At 42.5% G+C, this 23,517-nt stretch overlaps 1 protein-coding gene across 5 annotated transcripts in view; it reads right to left on the bottom strand.

The window, feature by feature from the left end:
* PCYT1B (phosphate cytidylyltransferase 1B, choline) overlaps nucleotides 1-23,517 on the bottom strand; it is a 151,443-nt gene that overhangs the window by 21,760 nt on the left and 106,166 nt on the right. For 4 of the 5 annotated variants that reach the window (XM_014830259.3, XM_014830258.3, XM_014830261.3 and 1 more), the window contains one exon: nucleotides 6,077-10,067. The exons of the other annotated variant lie outside the window; for it this stretch is intronic. In XM_014830259.3, coding sequence (XP_014685745.1) covers nucleotides 9,855-10,067 — 213 coding nt within the window. In that variant the 3' untranslated portion in view covers nucleotides 6,077-9,854. Of the gene's footprint in view, nucleotides 1-6,076; nucleotides 10,068-23,517 lie in introns of those variants that run through there. 5 annotated transcript variants of the gene reach the window in all.

Consider the following 23,517-nt stretch of genomic DNA (forward strand, 5'->3'; position numbering starts at 1 on the left):
TACTAAACATTCAATAGGGAACGGGTGTCATTTTTTAATTTGAGAGCCACATAACTGCTATCTTGTGTAATTATCCCTAAAAAGCAAAACTTGAAATGTTGAGGCAAGAAACGTGGGTTTGAATGATTCTTGGGGAGTGTTAATGTCAGGAAGTCAGCGCGTTTGCCTTGGTTCTGCTACCAGCTAGCTGTTCACTGCGCCTTAGTTTCGTCGTCTATAGATTACGGAGCTGGACTGCATGGTTCCAAGGTTCTTTCCAGGTCTGGTGTTTTCTGGCACTCTTTAAAACCTAAAATGGGAAGCAATTGATGATCAACTGCTTTCATGTTGTGATACATTTTGTGCCAAGAACACAAAACCAGTGACTCTTGAAAGTGACAGTGGCTTTAGTTAGAATTTTAAAATTATCCGTCTGTATTTTATCAAAAGTCAGCCACTGTGCTAACACACCATTCATGACTGGGGAATAACATCCTTGTAGCAGCCACTCCTGCCCTGTTTTGAAATCCATAAAGTATGGTTTAGACTCACAAAGAGACCCTCCAACTCAAGAGTCTGTGGTTTCGTGCAGCTGCTGCAGAGCATTGCGCTTTAGTGTATGTTTTTACTTCCTTGCCCTTCATTTCAAAATTCTTTCCAATGACTTAACAATGCATGCTTGCAAATGATTATCTGCTGATATTTGCAGATGTTCACTTCCTAATATCACATAGATGTACTCTTTGATCACATGAATAATTCATAAGGCAGCACGTAGGAGGGCTTGCCTCTGGGACGGGTTTCTGTGGATCACCGCTCACTGCTAGAACTCTGATGATGGGAATGTTCTCTGTGCTGTCTGATATGGTTGCCAGCAGCCACCTGAACACTTAAAATGTGGCCAGCTCAAGTGAGGAACTGAATTTTTAATTTGTATTAGTTTAAATTTAAATAGCCACCTATAGCTAGTGGCTACCATACTGGACAGTGCAGCTATATACAGGCATTACACACTGTTGAATTTTTTTTTTTTTTTTTTTTTGGTGAGGAAGTTTGGCCCTGAGCTAACATGTGTTGCCAATCTTCCTTTTTTTGCTTGAGGAAGATTGTTGCTGAACTAACATCTTGCCAGTCTTCCTCTATTTTGTATGTGGGATGCTGCCACAGCACAGCTTGATGAGCAATGTGTAGGTCTGTGCCTGGGATCTGAACCCATGAACCCCGGGCTGCTGAAGTGGAGCATGTGAACTTAACCACTATGCCACTGGGCCAGCCCCTAAATTTTTTTTTATTAACATTGAGCGCCCGTTTCACCAGTCATTGGGCTGGGTGCTTAACAGTACCCTTGTCATTTCTAAATGTTGGTCTTAAAATGGATCCTTTGCCCTCTGCCCATTGATGACACTTTCATCAACATAATAGTTTCTCTTTGAATAAGAAAATAACAAAATGATATTTAGACCCTTTCCTGTCATAGTTGCATGGCAGATTAATTCTCATCTTTGCTGTTAAAGGCATTGATCATCAACCTCTTTGAATCCAATTCTCTCAGAGACTCACTTTGTTCTCTGAGTTGAAGTATTAACTATGGCCCAGAGGGTCTCTCTACCTGGCAACGTCAGAAACTCTGAGTCCTGGGCCCCACTTCAGATCCATTTCGTCAGACGGTCTCTGAGAAGTATTTTTTTAAGAGTTCCCTAGGAGATTCTAACGTGTGACAGGGTTGAAAACCACCAGTAAAGTCCGAACTACAGACCAGCCTTTGAGAGCAGCTAGAATTCTGGCAGCAGCGAGTCCTGTCTCCCTGGCGCAGAGCAGGCCTGGGGCCCTTGCAATTTTATCGATGTTCTGTTTAACGGGTAATTGGCAAATACTTAAAAGAGAGAAAAGGCCTTGTCGGTTTGGATTTGGAGCAACTAAGCAGCCTTGTTGTTTCCTTCTGTGCAAGAGACTCTAAGCTAAGCTAATGCTCCATTGTTCTCTGGCATTCTTGTCCAAACAGAATTTGCCAGTCCTCAAACAAAATAAACATGTTAATGATTTCAACAACAGTGATGGATGCAGAAGCTTTTGACAGTTCCTTAGGAACAGCTTCATATAATAGTGTAATTATTTCTAAAGTTAGAGATAATCATTGTCACCTTAGCACAATAATTGGAACGGAGCTTCCTATATGAAAACTGCTCTTTTCCTAGGGCTCCGACTAGTAACACAATAGCAATTTCTGAGGGCAAATAATACCCCATTATTCAGGTGAGGGGAGCCTGTCAGCCACCTGCAATCGAAGAATCTAGAGTGAGACCTTGAACGACCGTCTCATCCATAAAACAGCTCCGTCCAATATAGCGGAGTCGAAACCATCCCAGGCAAGGCCTTGTGCCTGTTTGTTGAGGCCTTCTGCAAAGAGTGTGTGCTGACACCGCATGGCTTTGTGAACTCACCCGGAGCCTTGCCGTTCCCGGGCCCAGCGAAGGGGTGACCTCGTCAAGTCTCGTCTACTCAGCAGTCTCAGAGTGGTTTCTAACAAATAGAAAATCTACTTTCCAAATCTACTTTTCCTATTTTCTCCCACTCTGAGTAACTCTGGGAAAGTTAGAGCACCCTAACCCAAAGAGATTAGCCAAATAATGTGAAAGTAGTAAGTTTGTAAAATTTTATTTGGCAGAATCAGAACCATGGACTATTCCTCAAGAGCTCAGTAAAGTCAAAGGTAGGGCTAGTCAGGAGAGGCCAGAGTTGAGAGTCAAGCTACCGAACTGAAATTGGGGGCTTGGTGGGGAGGGGTAGGGATTGTGTCCTCTTTAATCTTTTATCCCTGGTTTTACTGGGGATGTTTATTGAATGTTTATTGAATGCTTCAGACAGGAATGTACTGTAGACCTTAAGTTAAAATGCAGATCAAAGGCCACAAGAGGAAACTGTTACTCTAGAAAGGACTGTGGAGTACCTGATGGCTGGAAGTGAATCCCAGCTTAAACTGGCTGTGGTCAACATCCAAGGACCAGAAAAACAAAAAGAAAAAAAATGGGGAGACTAGGCAGGAAACAGCGAGATTCTGCCTGATAGCCAGAAACTATTCCTGGGCTTGTTTCAGCAGGAACATGTCCAATGAGCAAAGACTTTGGTTAGCTACCCTTTCACTTCTTGTCTTCTTGGTATAGCCAAGCACGAATTGGAAGATATGTACGGAGAACAGGGGGAGGGGAGCTCTTAAACCTCCTTCTCTACCAGTCATGGCTGCATGCTTGTGAGTTGAGGCTCAACACTTCCTCTCCTCATGGACCAATTAGCATGTTCATTTGGGTCAGACATCTCCCATTATACCTATTCCAGATGTCAGGACTCAAGAGAAACATTTAAGCAGGTTCATCAAAGTAGACGTAGGAATGTTAAAAAGAGGAACGTGAATCTCTCTCTCTGCATGAGGGTTACTGTTCCTCAACTCTGTCAGGACCTGGAAAAAGCTTCAAGGGTTTATGACCACTGTCTTCAGTCACCTCGTGGTAGACAGAATAATGCCCTGCCCCCCAAAATGTCCACATCCTAATCCTCAGAAGCTGGGAATATGTTCTATTACATGGTAAGAAGGAATTCAGGTTGCTAATGGCCTCAAAATAAGGAGTTTTCCAGGATTATCTAGGTGGGTCCAAAGAAATCACAAGGGTCCTTATAAGTAGAGGAGAGAGGCAGAAGGCGTGTCGGAGTGATGTGACGTGAGAAAGACTGGACCGGCCATTGATGGCCTTAAAGATGGAAGGGGGCCATAAGCCAAGGAATGCAGGCAGCTTCTAGAAGCTGGAAAACGCCAGAAAATGAATTCTTCTCTAGAGCCTCCAGACAGGAACGCAGCCCTGCCAGCACCTTAATTTTAGCCCAGAAAGACCCATTTTGGACTTCTGAACTTAAAATGATAAACCTGTGTTGTTGTAAGTCACTAAGTTTGTTACAGCAATAGGAAACCAATACACACCTCTTCAACTTTTTTCATCTGTCATTAATCCCTGGGTACCAGATACAGAAACAAATGGGAAAAGAATCAATGACTCAGTTGTGTTAATGTCAATCTGTGGTCAGGCTAGTAAATGGCATCTTGTCAATATCTGTCCAGTGGAATGATTACCAGACAAGAAAGACTGGTTATCTCCTCAAGCTATGTAATGAGTCAGGTCCTGCCACATGCATGGCAGAAGATGACAGGTTTTCTTTGAACTTGGAAATTTCAGAGTGACAAGTTCATTTGCAAGTAGAATAAGTTGAAAAGGTCCCTGTGGAGAGGGTAAAGGACCCAACTCTTTCAGGTATGGATTCATTAATTCTTTTAAAATGGAAGGTTGCATAGCAAACATTTTAGTTGTCTAACCCCTGCATCAGAAGTGCTTTTATGAATACAGTAATCTTGCAGATCAATTTGTTTCTCCAACCCCCGAGAAAGACAATGAAGGTAAGGAGAATAAAAATTGCTTATAGGAGACAACACAAGTCAACCCTACTCTGAACATTTCCACTCAAGTTTCTCACGTTAGGTGACCTGCAGCTGAGATTCAGTTCATATGGTGTTTTTTCTACAATATAAGTCATGGCAGTGCAGAAGGGCTTAACATAAAAATCAGTTAGCACCTACAGATATTTACGCTGTCAATGATATCTTCAGATTTTAATGGTTACGCATTGGTTTTTACTTGATGGTTTCTTAAAGAATTTGATCACTGGGTATATTTTGGTGCTCATGAACTGTCATGCTTTGTCTGAAAAGCATCTCTGTGGGAGTCTTTTTGTCTAACATCTGCTGAGTACCTGGAGAAGCCACTTAAACATTCAACTCCAACAGCCAATGAGGACTCTCAATCCAAGCGGACTGTGTGTGTGTGTCTGTGTAAACATCTTTATAGTGTACCTTTTTATCCCAAGGGTTCTATTTCTTAACAAAGGCTAATTCTCTTTGGGGCAAATATCAGCGTTCTCAAACATGAATTTTATTATGCCTTAGAATGGATTATTTTTCCCTTGAGAACATTTCTGAGGTATCATGGGAGTCAAGAAAAAACCTGTAACTATTACTGTAAATACAACCTGTCAAGAATGTGTTTGATCTGGGTGGCAAAACCAAGTAATATGGTCTATGAATCATAGGTATTCTGCTTTCAAATGAATTCCCTTGCTGACTGTAGGCCTGGCTTTATTTCTTCTAGAGTCTAAGCTAATGTTAGAACTGTTGTCATTTCAAAGAGCTAAACCTTGCCAGATGGAGTTAATAGAGGCTCCTAAATTTGGCTAGTGGAGGGCACGAGCAAAATTCTCAGAACATCGACATCTGCCTTAATTGTTGACATTTGGGATCCTGATTTAGCGCCTCCACCCCCATCTATCTGCTTCCAGCTGATCAAAGGAGCTTTTACCCAAAGAGGGAAAAGTGGTCGAAATGGCCACGCCCCAGTGTTTAGGTGCAGGTGAAAAGCATTCCAGTCAGGTGGCAAGATGAGAAAGGTGGGTGGAAGCCGAGAGCCTGTAGAGGCTGTGGTGGGAAACTGGCCACCGATGCTGTCCATTGCGGGGGCGGGGGGGCCCAGGGGCCTGAGGGTACTTCTCCAGCTTGCAACTCAGTGAGAGGTAAGTCCTTTCTCATGGCCGCTCAGTGACAGCATCCTAGCTGGAGAAGCTTAGGGACAATGCAAGTTGCCTCATAAATTCAGAGACCTTTACAGGCAACCGAGACCTCAGAAACCATTTCCTTCAACCTCCCCACCCCCAACCCCGCATTTTACAAAAGCAGACACTGAGGCCAGAGAAGTGAAGTGGTTTGGCCAAGGTCTCAAAGCAAGTTAGTGGTGGAGCCTACAACTCAGGGTCCTGACTGGGCTCGGTATGTGACCTCCCCTCCAGGTGAGTCTATTCCTAACCAGCTTTTAAGTCAAGCGCGGGCCCGTTGGCAATGGCAAGATTTTGCCTCATGCTGCACTGCACAGAGTTCCATCTTTCTGAAGTGCTGGGGCCACAGCTGGGCAGAGAGAGGACAGCTGCTACACCTCTATTTTTCCACATTGGGCTAGAGCTCATAAATAGAACACACAGCAACACACTTTTAAGAAACACAACCAGCAAAAGTGCAACTCTGCATCCCTTTATTTATAAACAAATTGAGAATGCCGTATTCCGTTTGGGAGCAGGAGTGGGTATGGAGCAGGAAGGGGCGGGATAGGTGGGGGCTGATTCCGGTGGTTCGCGGTATTCAGCACCAGAGCAAATGCTTGGGCGCAGGGTCGTGCTTTAACCCAGACAAGTTGTTGTTGTGTATATACAGCATCGTCTTAAGTATGTATGCTCTTCTTATGGCTTTGTCCCAGGACACATTGCAGGGACACAACAAAAAAACTCAGGTCTAGAGAGAAGTAGAAGTTGCAAATGCCTCATGAGCTTATTCTTTTTTAAAAAACCTGATGGCCAACACCAGTGCTGAATGGATGCCTGTGGAACAGGAACAGCTCTGCTCCGTGCAGCCTCATCTGATTCAGCTGAGTCTGTCAGGCCATCTCACATGTCTCCCCGGGGTATGCCTGGGTGCTAGTCAGTCCTGAAGATGGCGAGAAAACAAATCGATACTCTTCCTAGCCCTCCCTCAAAGGATGGACTCACAGTAACGGCAGCCTAAGGCGTGGAGCGAGCTTGCAATCCCACAGCTGTGGCTCTTCCCCCGGGAGCAGGGCAGAAGGCAGAGTTCAGTCTCAGGATCCTTCCTCTTAAGGTTAGTTTCCTTTACCTTGGTAAGGTCCTGGCACACGGGAGCTGGCTTGCCAGAAACGGGCCATTCAATGTGACTATGACGTTACAATTCCCCCGTGCTTTTAGCTGGTGGAAGGGTGAATATGTGATTTCAGGTTCTCCCGGAAGGAGGATGTGGCAGCTAATGGAGAAGTGCTGAAATGGGGAAGCTTGGGGGCAGGGAAGCCACATCCCGCATGGGGACCTGCTAGCCCCGGTGTCTGTGAAAGGCAGCCTGCCTTCTTCACCTGTTAGCGGGTGAGGGACACTTTGAAAGGGAGTGGAAAGTAATTTCTCTCCCACTCCCACCCTCCTTCAGCCCTAGTTTTGCCTATCTCCATAACCTGCCCCCTTCCACAACCCTACTGGCTGTCTCTTTCTAGGGCAGAAAGAAGTCTTTCCTGGCTTTCTGTCATTTCTGCTTACCTCTCCAAGCTTGCATCATACTTTCTACATCTCTCCAATCCTACCTCACCCTTGGTCATTACTGTTGACTGGCTGGCCCTCACAAAGAGTCACCATCTCTTCCTAGGAGGGAGGAGGGGCTGGGAGAAATCGATAGCCAGGAAGCATCGAGAAAGTTGTGTGGTAGAATGCTCCCCACTCCTCTCAGTAGTTTTGTAGCCTTAGGTGGGTGGGGGGTATTGTTAGAGGTCAGGAGGGGGAAGTAGGCTGGGTTTAGAACCCACTTGTGGGTTGTTTTGGCCCATCCTTGGAATATCCCAGGCATTGGTCACTTCCCATAATTGGCAGCTATGATGGCACTGAATCTGATGAGTCACATAAGTGGCACCTGTCAGTATGGTGTGTAAGGCCTGCAAACTTATAATCAGCCTGATACATCAACCCCACGCTGTTTGCCTCAGAGCAGGATTCAGGTAAAAGTGGATCTATCTGCCCTGGGCCATGGAGTAAGTGCATAAAAGGCCTTCCCAAGAGTTTCCCCTGCAAAGTGAGTCTTGAAATGGTTGAGAGCACAGGTTTTTGTTAACCTCCTTTCCTCTCTCCAGGCACCTCTCTTTTCCTTTTCTCTTCCCTTGTTCTCACCACCTTGCCTTGCCCACTGGTCTCCTCCTCCTTTTGCTGCTGTAAATGTCACTAACTGAAATGGTAGGTATATGTGCCTAGTTTGCCCTAGGTGCGTGATGAAAGAGAGAGACCAAATGGATACCATGGAAGAATGGGGCCTTTGCCTCTCTCTGCAGAGCAATGCTCTGGGCCTTGACTATAAAAAGGAGTTTTCCTCTCATATGCCATGTTCCCACCAGCTCTCTATCCCGCATGAGGGCCTGACAGAGTTCTGGAGAAAGTGCCAGCAACAACCGGGGTTCTAAGCCAGCTTAGCCTCATGGTTTTGCTTCCCAACAAACACTACTCATCTCCAGGTGGGCAGGGAGGTAGTTCAACCCCAATACAAAGGGGAAAGACATGCCACCTTCCTTCATTGGCTGCCCCACTGGTCACCCAGAAGGCTGGTCCCAAGGCCTCTGAAAAGGGGTGTTTCTGTCACAAAAGATGCTGAGCTCTGCCCACAGTTGCTGGTTTGGACCTCTGCTCATTCAGGCCCAGCTCTGTCTCTGGCTTTACTGGGACAGCAGGCAAAGCCTCCTACTCAAGAGTGTGGCTGTGCACCTTGATCACCTGCTCTCTCCTGACCTGTGATTAGGGGAAGTAACTTCAAACAACTCAGCAGGAATGCTTAGAGTCTTCATCCCATTCATCAAACCAAGGGCGGAGGATAACTACAATACTGCCTAGACCATTCAGATGCTGAGATCAGACTGAGGTTCCCACAGTGCTCTGTGAAACTCTCCAGAGCCTCCCTCCACCCGAAACTATTGTGAGGCCACGAGAACAACATGCCAATTTCCTGGTTGGGACGAGACATTTCCACAAGAATCCAGGATGAGCTTTTGACAAAGTGCCCAAGTCGCAAGGAACCAGGTAGTTCTGTAGACCAAGGATTTCAGCAGGGTATTAGGGCGAGGGCAGGGGAGAGGAGGAGATCGTAAAATGCCATCACCATATATATTCATATTGCATATGGTATACACCCTGGATGGCATCGTTGGAGCATACATAGAACAGACACGTGCAGGTAGCACCCCCTATTGGTATACTATGTGGTTTGGTACATCAAACTGTTACTTGAGGTCTATGAAACTGTTAACTGGTCAGAAATGGGAAAAGCCATTCCATAAAAGCATCCTTTAAGGAGAAGCTTCAAGAGACATTTACCATCTACTAAACTTGGAGCCAAAGCAAAGCAGCTCCTCTTTTATATATATATATATATATATATATATATATATATATATATATATATATATATAGGATATTTTTCTTTGTTGCATTTCCCACAGATTAAGGTAATTTCTAGAAAACAATGAAGTCAAACCAATGATGAAAAAGTACAACCAGGAGCACATTAGGCCTTATGTGGAGTTCTCCTTGACAAAATTGCCCTTTGAAGAAGAAGTTAAGGTTCACACTAGATGACCTTTTGTATATGTGGCCTAAAGCAAGGCTTCATCTAGGTGCCACATTCCTGGAGCCGGAAAGAATTGATGCGTTGCAACATCAGGTCTCAGTGGCTAAACTGAGAAAGTTGAAATTTGTCTTTAACTCGACTATTTCAGAAGCACTTTGCCACCTCTATTGGAAACAACTTTATTCTGGCAGAGCTGGGATGGCAGGAGGCGACGTGCAGGGCCCTTACGAGCCAGAAGTAGCAGGTTGAGGGAACAGCCGCTTCCACAGGTGGTGTACTTGGTAAGGGTGGGTGTAAGGACCAAGGCAGAAGACACCCCACTCGGTGCAAGTCTCCCAGGGGTGCTCTGCGTCTTTCCTTAGCAAGGTTAAAGTAGAGTGATTCTAGATGATGCTAAGGTGTGTATAGGTTGTCCGGCTGGAAACCTCCATGCAGAGCCCAAGTCTTGGGCTGAGTGGAGACTGAGGGAGAGCTGGTCCCAAGGCCTTCCCTTAGCAGAGCTCAGGGTCTCCCTGCCGAGCTACAGCTCCTGTGACTATTACCCTGCAAACACCACCCAGGCATCCCCAGTGTCCCCGCCCTCCTCCCTAGCCTGCGTGGTGTAGCTCTTGTCGTCTGCCAGCAGCCTTTACTTCTCATCCTCATCCCCCTCGCTCATGCTGCTGATGGAGGCTGAGGCTGCTTTGGGCGAGGAGGGGGGTGAGGTTTTGATCGGGAGCCATGAGAAGGTGGGCGACGGGGAACGGGAAGGGGACCGGCTCCGGGTAGGGCTGCTCACGGGGCTCTGCTTCGGGGACAAGGCCTGCAGCATCCGGCTACTCCTCTCCTGGAACATCTGTTTCTAGAGAGAAAGTTGAGAGAAGGTGTCGGTTAAGGGAGCCGTCTGAGGGGCGGCAAAACAAAGGGGAAAGGCAGGAAGGAGAGCCGCTACCCTGAAACACCTGTGCCCACAGACACAGACTCGTACCACAGTCCGTGTTGTCCAAGACTGTCTCTGGGGAGGAGCTGAGTGAAATTCGAGGTCAGTGAGATGCTGACACATAAGATTCCCATCGCTGCTGGTTCTCAGGGCGCTTTCCTTCCTGTCTTCTTTCCCTCCACCTACAAATTTACCTGTCTGTGATTTGCCAGGCAAACGCTAATGTCCTAGGTACTGGAAGGGTAGCAGGAAATAAAACCAAAAGCCCTGTCCTCATGGATGTGAGGAGGAATCACACAAGGAACAAAATGAACAAAATACGTGGAACTATGGTCTGTGAGAAAAATAAAACTAGAGAGGATAGCAAAGGGTGTGGGGGCAGCCGGGCTGCAGTTGTAAATAGGGTGCCCAGGGAAGGCCTCATGGAGAAGCCCCGAAAGAGACGAGGGAAGGACCATGTGAATGGAAATCAGGGGGAAGCGCATTCCAGACAGAGAACCCCAAGAAGGGAGCACACGGTGCGTCTGAGGAGGAGTGAGGAGGCCGTGGTGGCTGGAGCAGAGTCACCTGGGGGTGGCAATTAGGAGGAAGTCACCAGAGGAGTGACAGAGTAGGCTCTTGGTGGCCATGTGAGAACTTTGGGCTTTACTCTGAGAAGAGAAACCTCTGGAGAGTTCCTTTACCTCTGGAGTTCTGAGCACAAGAGTGACGAACTGACTTTTGTTTTAAAAGGACGACTCTGGCCGCTGTGCTGGGAACAGACTACAGCGCAACAGGAGCCAGGTGAACAGATAAGAGCCAACTGTGATAAGAATCCAAGAGGATGATGGTGCTCTGGGCCAGGGTGGTGGCCGTGAGGATGGTGAGAACTGGTTGGAATCACAGTATATTTTTCCCATAGTTTTTATTAAGGTATAATTTACTTAAAACTCACCCTTTGAGTGCACAGTTCTGTGAGTTTGGCTAAATGCCTAGTCGTGTGACCCTTCCCCCACCGACCCGTCTGCTCATGATCAAAGTATAGGAGAGTTCCAGCACCCACCCAATTCCCTCGGGACCCTTTGTAGTCACCCACTCCCCCAGCCTCTGGCAACAGATCCGTTTTCTGTCCCTACAGTTTTGCCTCTTCCAGAATGTCATCTGAACGGAACCATGCAGTGTGGGGTCTGGCTACATTTTGAGGGTAGCGCTAACAGGACTTGCTGACAGATGGGATGTGGGGTGTGAGAGGAAGAGGAATCTAGTGACTCCAGTTTCTAGCCTGTGAAACTGGAAAGCTGGTGATGCCACTTGCTGGTGTGAGGGACTATGGGGGTGGAGAAGGTTTGAGTGGTAACATGGGTTTCCCAGTTTGGGACCTCAGGTGACTGTTGCCCAGTGCTTTCAGAATTGAGCCCTTCCCTGATGCTGTTCTTCAGCCTTCTGGAAAGCCCAGTCCTGGCCCCGAGCCCCTGCGCCCCAGGCATCCTGGTGCGGCCAACGATTTGACCTTCTGCTCTTTGCCTGCAGTTCGGCCCCCACACACTCAGTTCCACCCACTTCTGAGCACCCTGCCCATGCCGCCTGGGCTCTCTACCCTTGTTTCTCTCCATTGCTCATCGCTGAGCCTCAGACCCTAGCAGTTTGGTCCAATCTTTTGATCCTAAACCGGCCCTGAGAGCCAATTCTCCTCTTAGCCATTTTGGACTTTGCTTGTCGTTTGAGTTCATTTTACAGACAACTACTGAGCCCCCTGGGGACCAGCTGCTGTACAGGAGGTGGTCATGTCCAAGCTGGGGCTTCAGTGATGCATGGGAAGAGGGGTCGAGGTGGAGAGTGAGGCTGTGGGGCTGGTGGAGGGCTCTCTTTCCAAGTAGAGGATATTCGGTACAATCCCTTGGCGGAACTAGAAGCCTGAGTGCCTATTGGGTGACAGGAGCCTGGGGCTAAGCACCAGAAGGAGGCCAGATTTTTTCCCCAAGAGCCCCTGGAAGATTTTAAGGGATGAGTATGATCAGATTTGTGTTTTAGAAATATCTTTGGCTGTGAGCATAAAAGCAAAGAGAGAAACCATAAAGGAAGAGAGGATGTTTGGCTACATAAAAATTTTAAACTTCTGTATCTCAAAAAAACCCACCATGAAATAAGGTAAAAAGCAAAGGAAAAATAGGGGGAAATCTTTGCAACATTTAACTACAAATTATGGATCTTAGTACATAAACAGAGCTTACAAATCAAAAGGAAGGTAAAAACCTTCATAGAAAAATGAGCATATGGCATGTACTGGTAATTCACAGACTTATAGAAGACTATAAAAAATGTTCAGCATCACTAGAAATCAAACAAATGCAAAATGATAAAGTGAGATACCTTTTTATATATCAGATTGCTAAAGATTTTTTCTTCCCAACTTTAAAAATTTTTTTCCAGTTTTATTGACATATAATTGACATACAGTACTGTGTAAGTTTAAGGTGTACAGCATAATAATTTGACTTACATATCATGAAATAATTACCACAATAATTTAATGTCATGATCTCATATAGATATAAAATTTTCCTTTCCTTGTGATGGGAACTCTTAGGATCTACAGTCTTAACAACTCTCATATATACCACGCCGCAGTGTTAGCTATAGTCACCATGCTGTTCATCACATCCCTATACTTACTTATCTTGTAACTGGAAATTTGTACCTTTTGATCACCTTCACCCAATCCCCCCAAACCCCCTGCCTCTGGTAACCACAAATCTGATCTCTTTTTCCATGAGTTGTTTTTTTCCTTTAAGATTCCACATGTGAGATCATACAGTATTTGTCTTCTGTGTCTGACTTACTTCACTTAGCATCATGCTCTCAAGATCCATCTATGTTGTTGCAAATGGCAGGATTTCCTCCTTTTTTATGGCTGAATAATATTCAGTTGTATGTATAGACCACATTTTCTTTATCTCTTCATCCATTGATGGACACTTAGGTTGTTTCTATGTCTTACCTATTTAAATAATGCTGCTGTGAACATGGGGGTGCAGATATCTCTGTGAGTTTTCATTTCCTTTGGATGTATTTCCAGAAGTGAAATTGCTGGATCATATGGTAGTACTATTTTTAATTTTTTGAGGACTCTCCATACTGTTTTCCATATGGCTGTACCAATTTACAATCCCACCAATAACGCACAAGGGTTCCCTTTTCTCCACATCCTCACCAGCAGTTATTATTTCTCATATTTTTGATGCTAGCCATTGTAACAGGCATGAGGGGATAGCTCATTGTGGTTTTGATTGGTATTTCCCTATTGATTAGTGACGTTGAGCATTTTTTCATATACCTGTTGGCCGTTTGTGTATCTTCTTTGGAAAAATGTCTATTTGGGTCCTTTGCCCATTTTTAAATTGGATTGTCTTTTTGCTATTGAATTGTATGAGTTCTTTGTATATTGTGGATATTGCCCCTTATCAGATATGTGTTTTGCAAATATTTTTCCCATTCTGTAGGTTGTCTTTTCATTTTGTGGATAGTTTCTTTTGCTATGCAGCAGCTTTTTAGTTTGACACAGTCCCACTTGTTTTTGCTCTTGTTGCTTGTGCTTTTAGTGTCATATCCAAAAACTCATTGCCAAGACCTATGTCAAGGAGCTTTTCTCCTATGTTTTCTTCTGGGAGTTTTATGGTTTCTGGTCTTAGATTGAAGTCTTTAATCCATTTTGAGTTAATTTTTGTGAGTGGTGTAAGATAGTGGTCTAGTTTCATTCCTTTACATGTGAATATCCAATTTTCCCAGCATCATTTATTGAAAATATCTTTTCTCCATTGAGTATTCTTGGTTCCCTTGTGTGGGTTTATTTCTGGGCTCTTAATTCCGTTCCGTTGGTCTATGTGTCTGTTTTTATGCCAGTACCATACTGTTTTGATTACTATAGCTTTATAATACAGCTTAAAATCAGGAAATGTGATGCCTCCCGCTTTGTTCTTTCTCAGGATTGCTTTGGCTATTTGGGGTCTTTTGTGGTTCCATGTAAATTTTAGGATTGTTTTTGGTATATCTGTAAAAAAATGCCATTGGAATCTTGATAGGGATTGCATTGAATTTATAGATGGCTTTGGGTAGTATGGACATTTTAACAATATTAATTCTTCTAATCCATGAACACAGGATATCTCTCCAGTTATTTGTGTCTTCTTCAATTTCTTTCATCAATGTCTTATAGTTTGCAGTGTAGAGATCTTTCACTTCCTTGGTTAAATTTATTCTTAGATATTTTATTATTTTTGATGCTATCATAAATTGGATCATTTTATTTCCTTTTCAGATAATTTATTATTAGTACATAGAAATGCTACTGATTTTGTATGTTAATTTTGTATCCTTCAACTTTTCTGAATTCATAGATTAGATCTAACAGTTTTTTTGGCAGAGTTTTTAGAATTTTCTATGTATAAAATCATGTCATCTGCAAACAGATACAATTTTACTTCTTACTTTCCAATTCTGATGCCTTTTATTTAGTCTTGCTTGGTTGCTCTAGGCTAGGACTTCTAGTAATAGAATTCAATAGTAATACTTCAAATAGAATTTGAATAGGAGTGGAGAGAGTGGGCACCCTTATCTTGTTCTTGATCTTGATCTTGATCTTAGAGGAAAAGCTTTCAACCTTTCACCATTGAGTATGTTAGCTGTGGGCTTGCAATATATGGCCTTTATTATGCTGAAGTATGTTCCCTCTATACCTGCTTGTTAAGAGTTTTATCATAAATGGATGTTGAATTTTGTCAAAGACTTTTTCTGTATCTATTGAGATGACCCTATGAGTTTTTTCTTTCATTCTATTAATGTGATGTATCACATTGATTGATTTGTATATGTTGACACATCCTTGCATCCCAGGGATAAATCCCATTGATCATGGTGAATGATCTTTTTAATGTGCTTCTGAATTTCGTTTACTAGTATTTTATTGAGAATTTTTGTGTCTATATTCATCAGGGATATTGGCCTGTAGTTTTCTTTTCTGATAGTGTCCTTTTCTGGCTTTGGGATCAGGGTAATGCTTGCTTCATAAAATGAGTCTGAGAGTGTTCCCTCCTCCTCAATTTTTTCAGAAGAGTTTGAGAAGGATTGGCATCAATTCTTCTTTAAATGTTTGGTAAAATTCACCACTGAAGCCATCTGGTCCTGGGCTTTTATTCACTGGGAGATTTTTGATTACTGATTCAATCTCCTCACTAGTAATTAGTCTATTCAGACTTTCTATTTCTTCCTGATTCATTCTTAGTAGGTTGTAGGTTTCTAAGAATTTTTCCATTCCTTCTAGGTTGTTCAGTTTGTTGGCATATAGTTGTTCATAGAAGCCTCTTATGATGCTTTGTATTTCTGTGGTATCAGTTGTAATGTCTCCTTTTTTATTTGTAATTTTGTTGATTTGGATCTTCTCTCTTTTTTCCTTGGTTAGTCTAGCTAAAGTTTTGTCAATTTTTTATCTTTTCAAAGAATCACTCTTACTTTTTAAAATCTTTTCTATTGTTTTCCTGTTCTCTATTTCATTTATTTCTGCTCTAATTTTATTATCTCCTTCCTTCTGCTAACTTTGGGCTCAGTTAGTTCTTTTTCTGGTTTATTAAGGCATAATGTTGTTTGAGACCTTTCTTGTTTATTTTATTTTATTTTATTTTTTTTTTGAGGGAGATTAGCTAGCCCTGAGCTAAGTACTGCCAATCCTCCTCTTTTTGCTGAGGAAGCCTGGCCCTGAGCTAACATCTGTGCCCATCTTCCTCTACTTTATATGTGGGACACCTACCACAGCATGGTGTGCCAAGCAGTGCCATGTCCGCACCCAGGATCCGAACCAGCGAACCCCGGGCCACCGAGAAGTGGAATGTGTGAACTTAACCGCTGCGCCACTGGGTCGGTCCCTCTTGTTTATTAATGTAGCCATTTATTGCAATGAAATTCCTCCTTTAACTGCTTTTGCTACAACCCATAAGTTTTGGTATGTTATGTTTCCATTTGTGTTTGTCTCAAGATACTTTTTAATTTTTCCTTTACTTTCTTCTTTGATCCATTGGTTGTTCAAGAGAATGTTTAATTTCCAGGTATTCATGAATTTTCCAGTTTACCTCCTGTTATTGATTTCTAGTTTCATACCATTGTGGTCAGAGAAGATACTTGGTATGATTTAAATCTTCTTGAATTTCCTAAGACTTGTTAATGTGGCTAACATATGGTCTATCTTAGAAAATGTTACGTGTGCGCTTGAGAAGAATGTGTATTCTGTTGTTAGACAGAATGTTCTGTATATGTCTGTTAGGTCCATTTGGCCTATAGTATTGTTCAAATGTGCTATTTCCTTATTGATTCTCTGTCTGGATGACCTATCCATTGTTGAGAGGAGTACAGTCATGCATCACTTAATAATGGGGATATGTTCTGAGAAATGTATCATTAGGTGATTTCCTCATTGTGCGAACATCATACAGTGTACCTTCACAAACCTACATGGTATAGCCTACTATACACCTAGGCTATATACTATGGCTTATTGCTCCCAGGCTACAAACCTCTAGAGCATGTTACTGTACGCAATTGTAACACAAAGGTAAGTATTTGTGTATCCAAACATACCTAAACATAGAAAAGGTACAGTAAAAATATGGCATAAAAGATTTTAAAAATGGTACACTTGTATAAGGCACTTACCATGAATGGAACTTGCAGGACTGGAAGTTTCTCTGGGTGAGTGAGTGAGTGTGAGTGGATGTGAAGGCCTAGGACATTACTGTACACTGCTGTAGACTTTACAAACACTGTCCACTTAGGCTACACTAAATTCATAAAAAATTTTCTTCAATAATAAATTACCCCCAACTTACTGTAAATTTTTTACTTTATAAATTTTTAAAATTTTTTTGACTCCTGTAATAACACTTAGCTTAAAACATATTGTATAGCTGTACAAAAATATTGTTTGTATATCCTTAGTCTATAAGCTCTTTTCTACTTTTGAAAAATTTTTTAACTTTTTAAACTTTTTTGTTAAAAACTAAGACAAAGGGGCCAGCCCTGTGGCCAAGTGGTTAAGTTCACACACTCCGCTTCGGCAGCCCATGGTTTCGCCGGTTCAGATCCTGGGTGTGGACATGGCACCGCTCATCAGGCCATGCTCAGGCGGTGTCCCACATAGCACAACCAGAGGCACTCACAACTACTGTATACAACTATGTACTAGGGGGCTTTGGGGAGAAGAAGAAGGAACAAAAAAAAATAAGGAAGATTGGCAACAGTAGTTAGCTCAGGTACCAATCTTTAAAAAAAAAAACAAAAAAACTAAGACACACACACATTAACCTAGCCCTACACAGAGTTGGGATCATCAATATCACTGTCTTCCACTTCCACATCTTGTCCCACTGGAAAGTCTTCAGGGGCAATAACATGCATGGAGCTGTCATCTCCTATGATAACAATGCTTTCTTCTGGAATACCTCCTGAAGGACCTGCCTGAGGCTCTTCCTGAGGAGGTGTCACTCTTTTCAGAAATATGTCCATGGTGATTTGCTTAGTTTGTTTCTTCTTTTCATCGTAGACTTGCTTGCAAGCAGATAATGCACCATGAACATTCCTCTCTATTAATGAAAACCTTCTGGTGTTGAGGTCCATGTTTTCAAACTTTTTAAGGAGCTTACTGAGGTCTGAAACAGCTTCTGCTAAACCCTTCACTGCGAATTTTCTTGGGGGTTCTTTTTATTCTCCTGCAGTTTTCTTTTCTCTTGCCTCTTCTTCAGCTGTGGGTTCCTGTTCCAGTTCCAACAACTCCTCGTTAGTCACTTCCTCAGGAACCACCTCTAGGAGCAACTCAATGTCACCCTCATGCATACCCAGGTTAAAGTTGTTTGCCAGCTCCAGCCACAACTTGTTGATTTTTGCAAGCTCCTCATCCTTGGTAAATCCTTTGAAGTCATGGACAGACCTCTGGAGTATCTTCTTCCAGATGCCATTCATACATTTCTTGGTGACATCACCCCAAGCCCAAGCAAGGTTTTGATGCAGTCATAGATGTTGTAATCCTTCCAGAATTGCAGCAGTGTCTTCTTAGTGTTATCCTCAGTTTCCGGTATAGCCTGGGCAAAAGTCCTCCTCAGGCAGTAGGCCTTAAAATCTGCTATAACTCCTTGGTCCATTGGTTGGATCAAAGAGGTGGTGTTTGGAGGAAGAAATGCTGTTTTGATATTGGGATGAAGATCACAAATTAAAAAGAGGATGTCCAGGAGCATTATCAACAATAAGCAAAATCTTGAAAAGCATGTTATTCTCCAAATAGTAGTTCTCCATTTTGCTGGCACAGCAATTCAGGAGGGCATCTTGGAAAAGGGGCTGCATCATCCATGACTTCTTATTGCTCCTGTAGTGTGCTGGCAGAGTATGCTTATTGCTATGCTTGAAGGCCCTGGGGTTCTCACTGCCAGATCACAAAGGGTTTCGATTTGTAGCCTGCAACATTGCCTGTAGCCTGCAAGACTGTTATCCTGTCCTTAAAGGCCTTGAAACCTGGCACTGACATGGCCTCCTTATGGATGAAAGTCTTTTCAGGGATCTGTTTCCAGAATAAGGAGTATTCATCCATATTGAATATTTGCTCTGGCAAGTAATTTTTCTCAACAATCAGCTTTATCTAGAGTTTCCAAAAATTCTTCAGCTGCCTTCATGTCAGCACTTGCAGACTCACCACTCACTTTCACGTTATGTAATGAATAACGATTCTTGAATTGTTTACAACACCCAGAGCTAGTAGTAAAGTCAACATTGTAGTCGGGTCCAGCCTTTTCCTTCAACATTGCAAACATTTTGCTTTGGCCATGATCATCATGGTGCTGAGAAGGATATGCTTCTGTGTCTGGTCTTCAATCCAGGTCATTAGAAGTTTCTCCATGTCTGACATAGGTCCTTCTCAAATTTTTGTTAGTCTTGTTGCTTTTTAATGAAGCAGATCCTTTCTAACAGCTTCCATCACTTCATTCTTCTTCAAGATTTTAGCTATGGTAGAATGGGACATGCCTGACTGGTGAGCAATCGCTGTCACTGATTTTCCACCTTTGTAATCCTTAATCACTTTTAATTTTGTTTCCAGGTCAATCATTTAACATTGCTTCTTATTGGTGACATTAGCAGTGGATTTTGTATACTTAGGGGCCATGATGAACAAGACAACACAAGATTAAATCAAACACAAGAGAAACTGATGCAATCAAGAGCTGCAGTAAACACAAGATATATGAGGCTGCTGCCAGTGTAACATGACATAATGTTTCACAGTAAACATTTTTTTATAAGTAGAGTACACTCTAAAATAATAAGAGTATAGTAAATACATAAACCAGTAATGTAGTTGTTTATTATCATTATCAAGTATGTATTGTACATAATTGTATTGCTATACTTTTATACAACTGGCAGCGCAGTAGGTTTGTTTACAACAGCATCATCACAGACACATGAGTAATGCATTGTGCTAGGATGTTACAACAGCTATGACATCACTAGGCAATAGGAATTTTTCAGCTCTATTATTTTTTGGGATCATCATTGTATATGCGGTCCATTGTTGAATGAAACATCATTATGCAGTGCATGACTATTAAAGTCCCCAACTATTATTGTATTACTGTTTATTCTTTTTTAGCTGTTAGTTTTTGCTTTATATATTTGGGTGCTCCAGTACTGGGTGCATAAATATTTACAATTATTATATCTTCTCAATGGATTGACCTTGTTATCATTATATAATACCTTTCTTTCTTTTTACTGTTTTAAAGTCTATTTTGTCTGATATAAGTATAGCTACCTCTGCTTTTCTTTGGATGCCATTTGCTTGAAATATCGTTTTCCATCCCTTCACTCTCAGTCTACGTATGTCTTTAAGGCTGAAGTGAATCTCTTGTGGGCAGCATATAATTGGATCTTGTTTTTTTATCCATTCAGTCATTTTGTCTTTTGATTGTAGAATTTAATCCATTTACATTTAAAGTAACTATTAATAGGTAAGGACTTAACTATTGCCATTTTGTCAATTGTTTTCTGCCTGTTTTGTTTGTCCATTATTCCTTGTTTTGTATCTTGCTATCTTCTTTTGTGTTTTGATGTCTTTTGGTATCATTATACTTTGACTTCTTATCATGTTCTTTTGTCTAATTACTACAGGTTTTTCCCTTGTGGTTACTGTGAGGCTTACATAGAATATCTTAAAATTATAAAACCCTATTTAAAACTGATAACTTCAATAGAATTTCTAAACCTTACACTTTTACTTCTCCTCCCCTTCACGTTTTAAGTTACTGATGTTACAAGTTAATATATTTTTTATATTGTGTAACCAATCCACAGATTATTGTAGCTATGGTTATTTTTACTACCTTTGTTTTCTAACTTTTAAACTAGAGTTGTAAGTAAATTAAGCACCACATTACAGAAGCTAACTTTGACTATATATTTATCATTACCAGTGAATTTTATACTACCTTCTTATGTTTTCACAACGTTAATTAGTGTCCTTGTACTCAAAGAACTCCCTTTAGCATTTCTTGTAAGGCAAGTCTAGTGGTGATGAACTTCCTCAGCTTTTGTCTTTAGGTTCAACCTATTTGAGGTCCTTTGTGCCTCATGGATCTGGATGTCTATTTCTCTCCCCAGGTTTGGGATGTTTTCAGCCATTATTGCTTTCAATATACTTTCTATCCCTTTCTCTTTCTCTTCTCCTTCTGGAATTCCCATAATGCAGACATTGTTTCTTTTGATTGTATCCTATAAGTCTTTAGGCTTTCTTCACTCTTTTTCATTCATTTTTCATTTTGCTCCTCTGACTGGATAATTTCAAATATCCTGTCTTCTCCAGTCACTTATTCTTTCTTCTACAAGGTTGAGTTTGCTTTTGAAGCTCTGTTGAATTCTTTAATCCAGTCATCATATTTTTCAGTTCTAGAATTTGTTTTTTTTTTTTTATGGTTTCTATTTCTTTGTTGAACTTCTCATTTCATTCGTGAATTGTTTTCCTAATTGTGTTCAGTCATCTGTGTGTTCTTGTAGTTCACTGAACTTCTTTAAGAGGATTATTGTGAATTCTTTGACAGTTCATCGGTGTCCATTTCTTTAGGGTCAGTTATTAGAGCTTTATTAGTTTCCTTTGGTGGTGTCATGTTTACCAGATTTTTCATGATCCTTGATTCCTTAAATTGGTATCTGTGCATTTGAGTAAGTGATCTTCTCTTCCAGACTTTACAGGCTCTCTTGGACAGAGAGAGTTCTTCATCAGCCAGCTATAAAACAGGCTCTGTGGTTGCCTGGGTCCTCTGGTCAGACTTACTAGATGGTCAGGACTGGTCCTCATTATTTGGGGATCTAAATCAGGCAAGACTGTGTACTCAATTCCCAAGCCAGATGGGGCCACTGGTTTTGCTCTGCAGATGGGGAGAGCCATGGGCTGTGCTCTCTGTTCAAGTGCTACTGTAGCAGGACTGTTGGATGGGCTATGCAGCTTCCTGTGTGCTCTGGTTAGGTTCCCTGATCAGACAGGCTGAAAGCTGTGTTCAGCAATGGGTGGGGCTATGAATTAGTTTCCATGCCCGAGCACAGTGGAAGAACTAGATCCAAGGCTGGAAAGGCTCTTTGTTTACAGTCTTGACTCAAGCCTACCCATGCCCCAAACTCCCTGCCTGAACACAGCCACTGGCTTTGCTCTGCAGACTCTGCCAGACTCTGCTCTAGTGCTGCTGGCTATGCAGCTTTCTAGGTTTTATGGCCAGCCTTTCTGGTTGGGTGGCACTGGGAGCTTCCCTCAGCAGTGGATAGGGCCATAACTCAGCTCCCTTGCCTGGGCCAGCTCCAAGCAGCCTTCCAGTTTTTCTATGGTCAGGAGGGACCAGGAACTATACTCAGCAGTGGGTAGCCTATGAATTAGCTCCCCTACCTGGGCAGAGCTGGGGAACCCTCCACACTTGGCACTGGCATTGCAGGCAATGAGCTCTGCCTGCTGTACTCTTTGATCGAGTGTTGCTGGGTTATGCAGCTTCCAGGTGTACTTGCCAGCCTTTTTGGTCAGGTGGGGCTGGGAACTTCACTCAGCAGTGGATGGGGCTATGACTCAGCTCCCCTGCCAGGGCAGAGGCATACCAGGCTCCAAGGCTAGAAAATCTCTTTGTTTCAGGACCTGAATCAGGCAGACCTGCACCCTGCTAAGTTCCCTGGTCAGACTGCACCATGACTTGGTTCTGCAAAGGAGCAAAGCTGCTGGTTGGGACTACTACTTGGGTGTTGCGGGTAGCAAATTCGTCTGCCAAGATCCGAGTGCTGGGTGTTTCAAGCCCCTCCCCCCTCCTCCAAAAAGTGACCTACAATGCTGGTGGAGCTGGATGTCCACCCAGGGTTCTCTTGTCCCATTAGAGGAACTGTAGGCTGGGGAGAGACCTCTTGGCAGTGTGGTGCTGTGCCAGCCTGGGGGAGGGGCAATGTGGTTAGCATGTAGCTATTTCAACAGTATGTTCTGCATAATTTTAGATTTTAGAACAGTATGTTCTGCATAATCTCAATTTTGTAAAAGGAAATACATGTAGATGGAAAAAAATTGGGGCAATACCCCCAAAATATTAACAGTGACTACTCTGGGAGATGAGACTGTAGGTGATTTTTAGTCTTTTTAAAATTTTTTTCCTTACTTTCTAATAATTCTGTAATGAACATATATTACTTTTATCACCATAAAAAAGTAATATCATGGAGAGAAAGATAACCGAGGCAAGGAGTTTAGGCTGAAGTGCAATAATGACATAGGTGAGAAAACATTAAGGCCTCAGACACCATCATTTCTCCCCTGGTACTAATTTCTCCTTTATAAGTTCTAGCCCATTACTTTTTAGAATCTCAATTGTCCTCTAGCAGATATAACACAGAAGACTTGCTGATCGCTCAGATCCTTTCCAGATTCAAAATTCCACAATTCTACAAATACACCAATTATTGACCTTCCATTAAAGGCATTGACAACTCTGCCAAAAGACATCCAATTCCACTCAATCAAACAGAAAAAAATGCTGTAGTACAAGAGCATTACCTTAGATTAAGCCCATTTATGAGACAAAATCAAATGCCAAAAGGATAGGGTGGCCTATTATTAACAGCAACATTAAAAAAAAATCCTTGAACTTCTAGCAGGCACTTTAAAATATGTGTTTTTATTACTGTAATCTTTAAGTATATTTTTAGTGGCAGCCATTAGCCCTCCTGCTGTTAATGGATTGTCAGCATTTCCATTAGAAGCCCACTTTCTAAGGAATCTACAACATGTCTACTAGAGTCTGCCTCAAGCTCATGACGGAGAATATTCTGCCTAAGGGGGTGAAATAAT

This window comes from Equus asinus, chromosome X (genome assembly GCF_041296235.1).
Source record: "Equus asinus isolate D_3611 breed Donkey chromosome X, EquAss-T2T_v2, whole genome shotgun sequence".
Taxonomy (NCBI): Eukaryota; Metazoa; Chordata; class Mammalia; order Perissodactyla; family Equidae; genus Equus; species Equus asinus.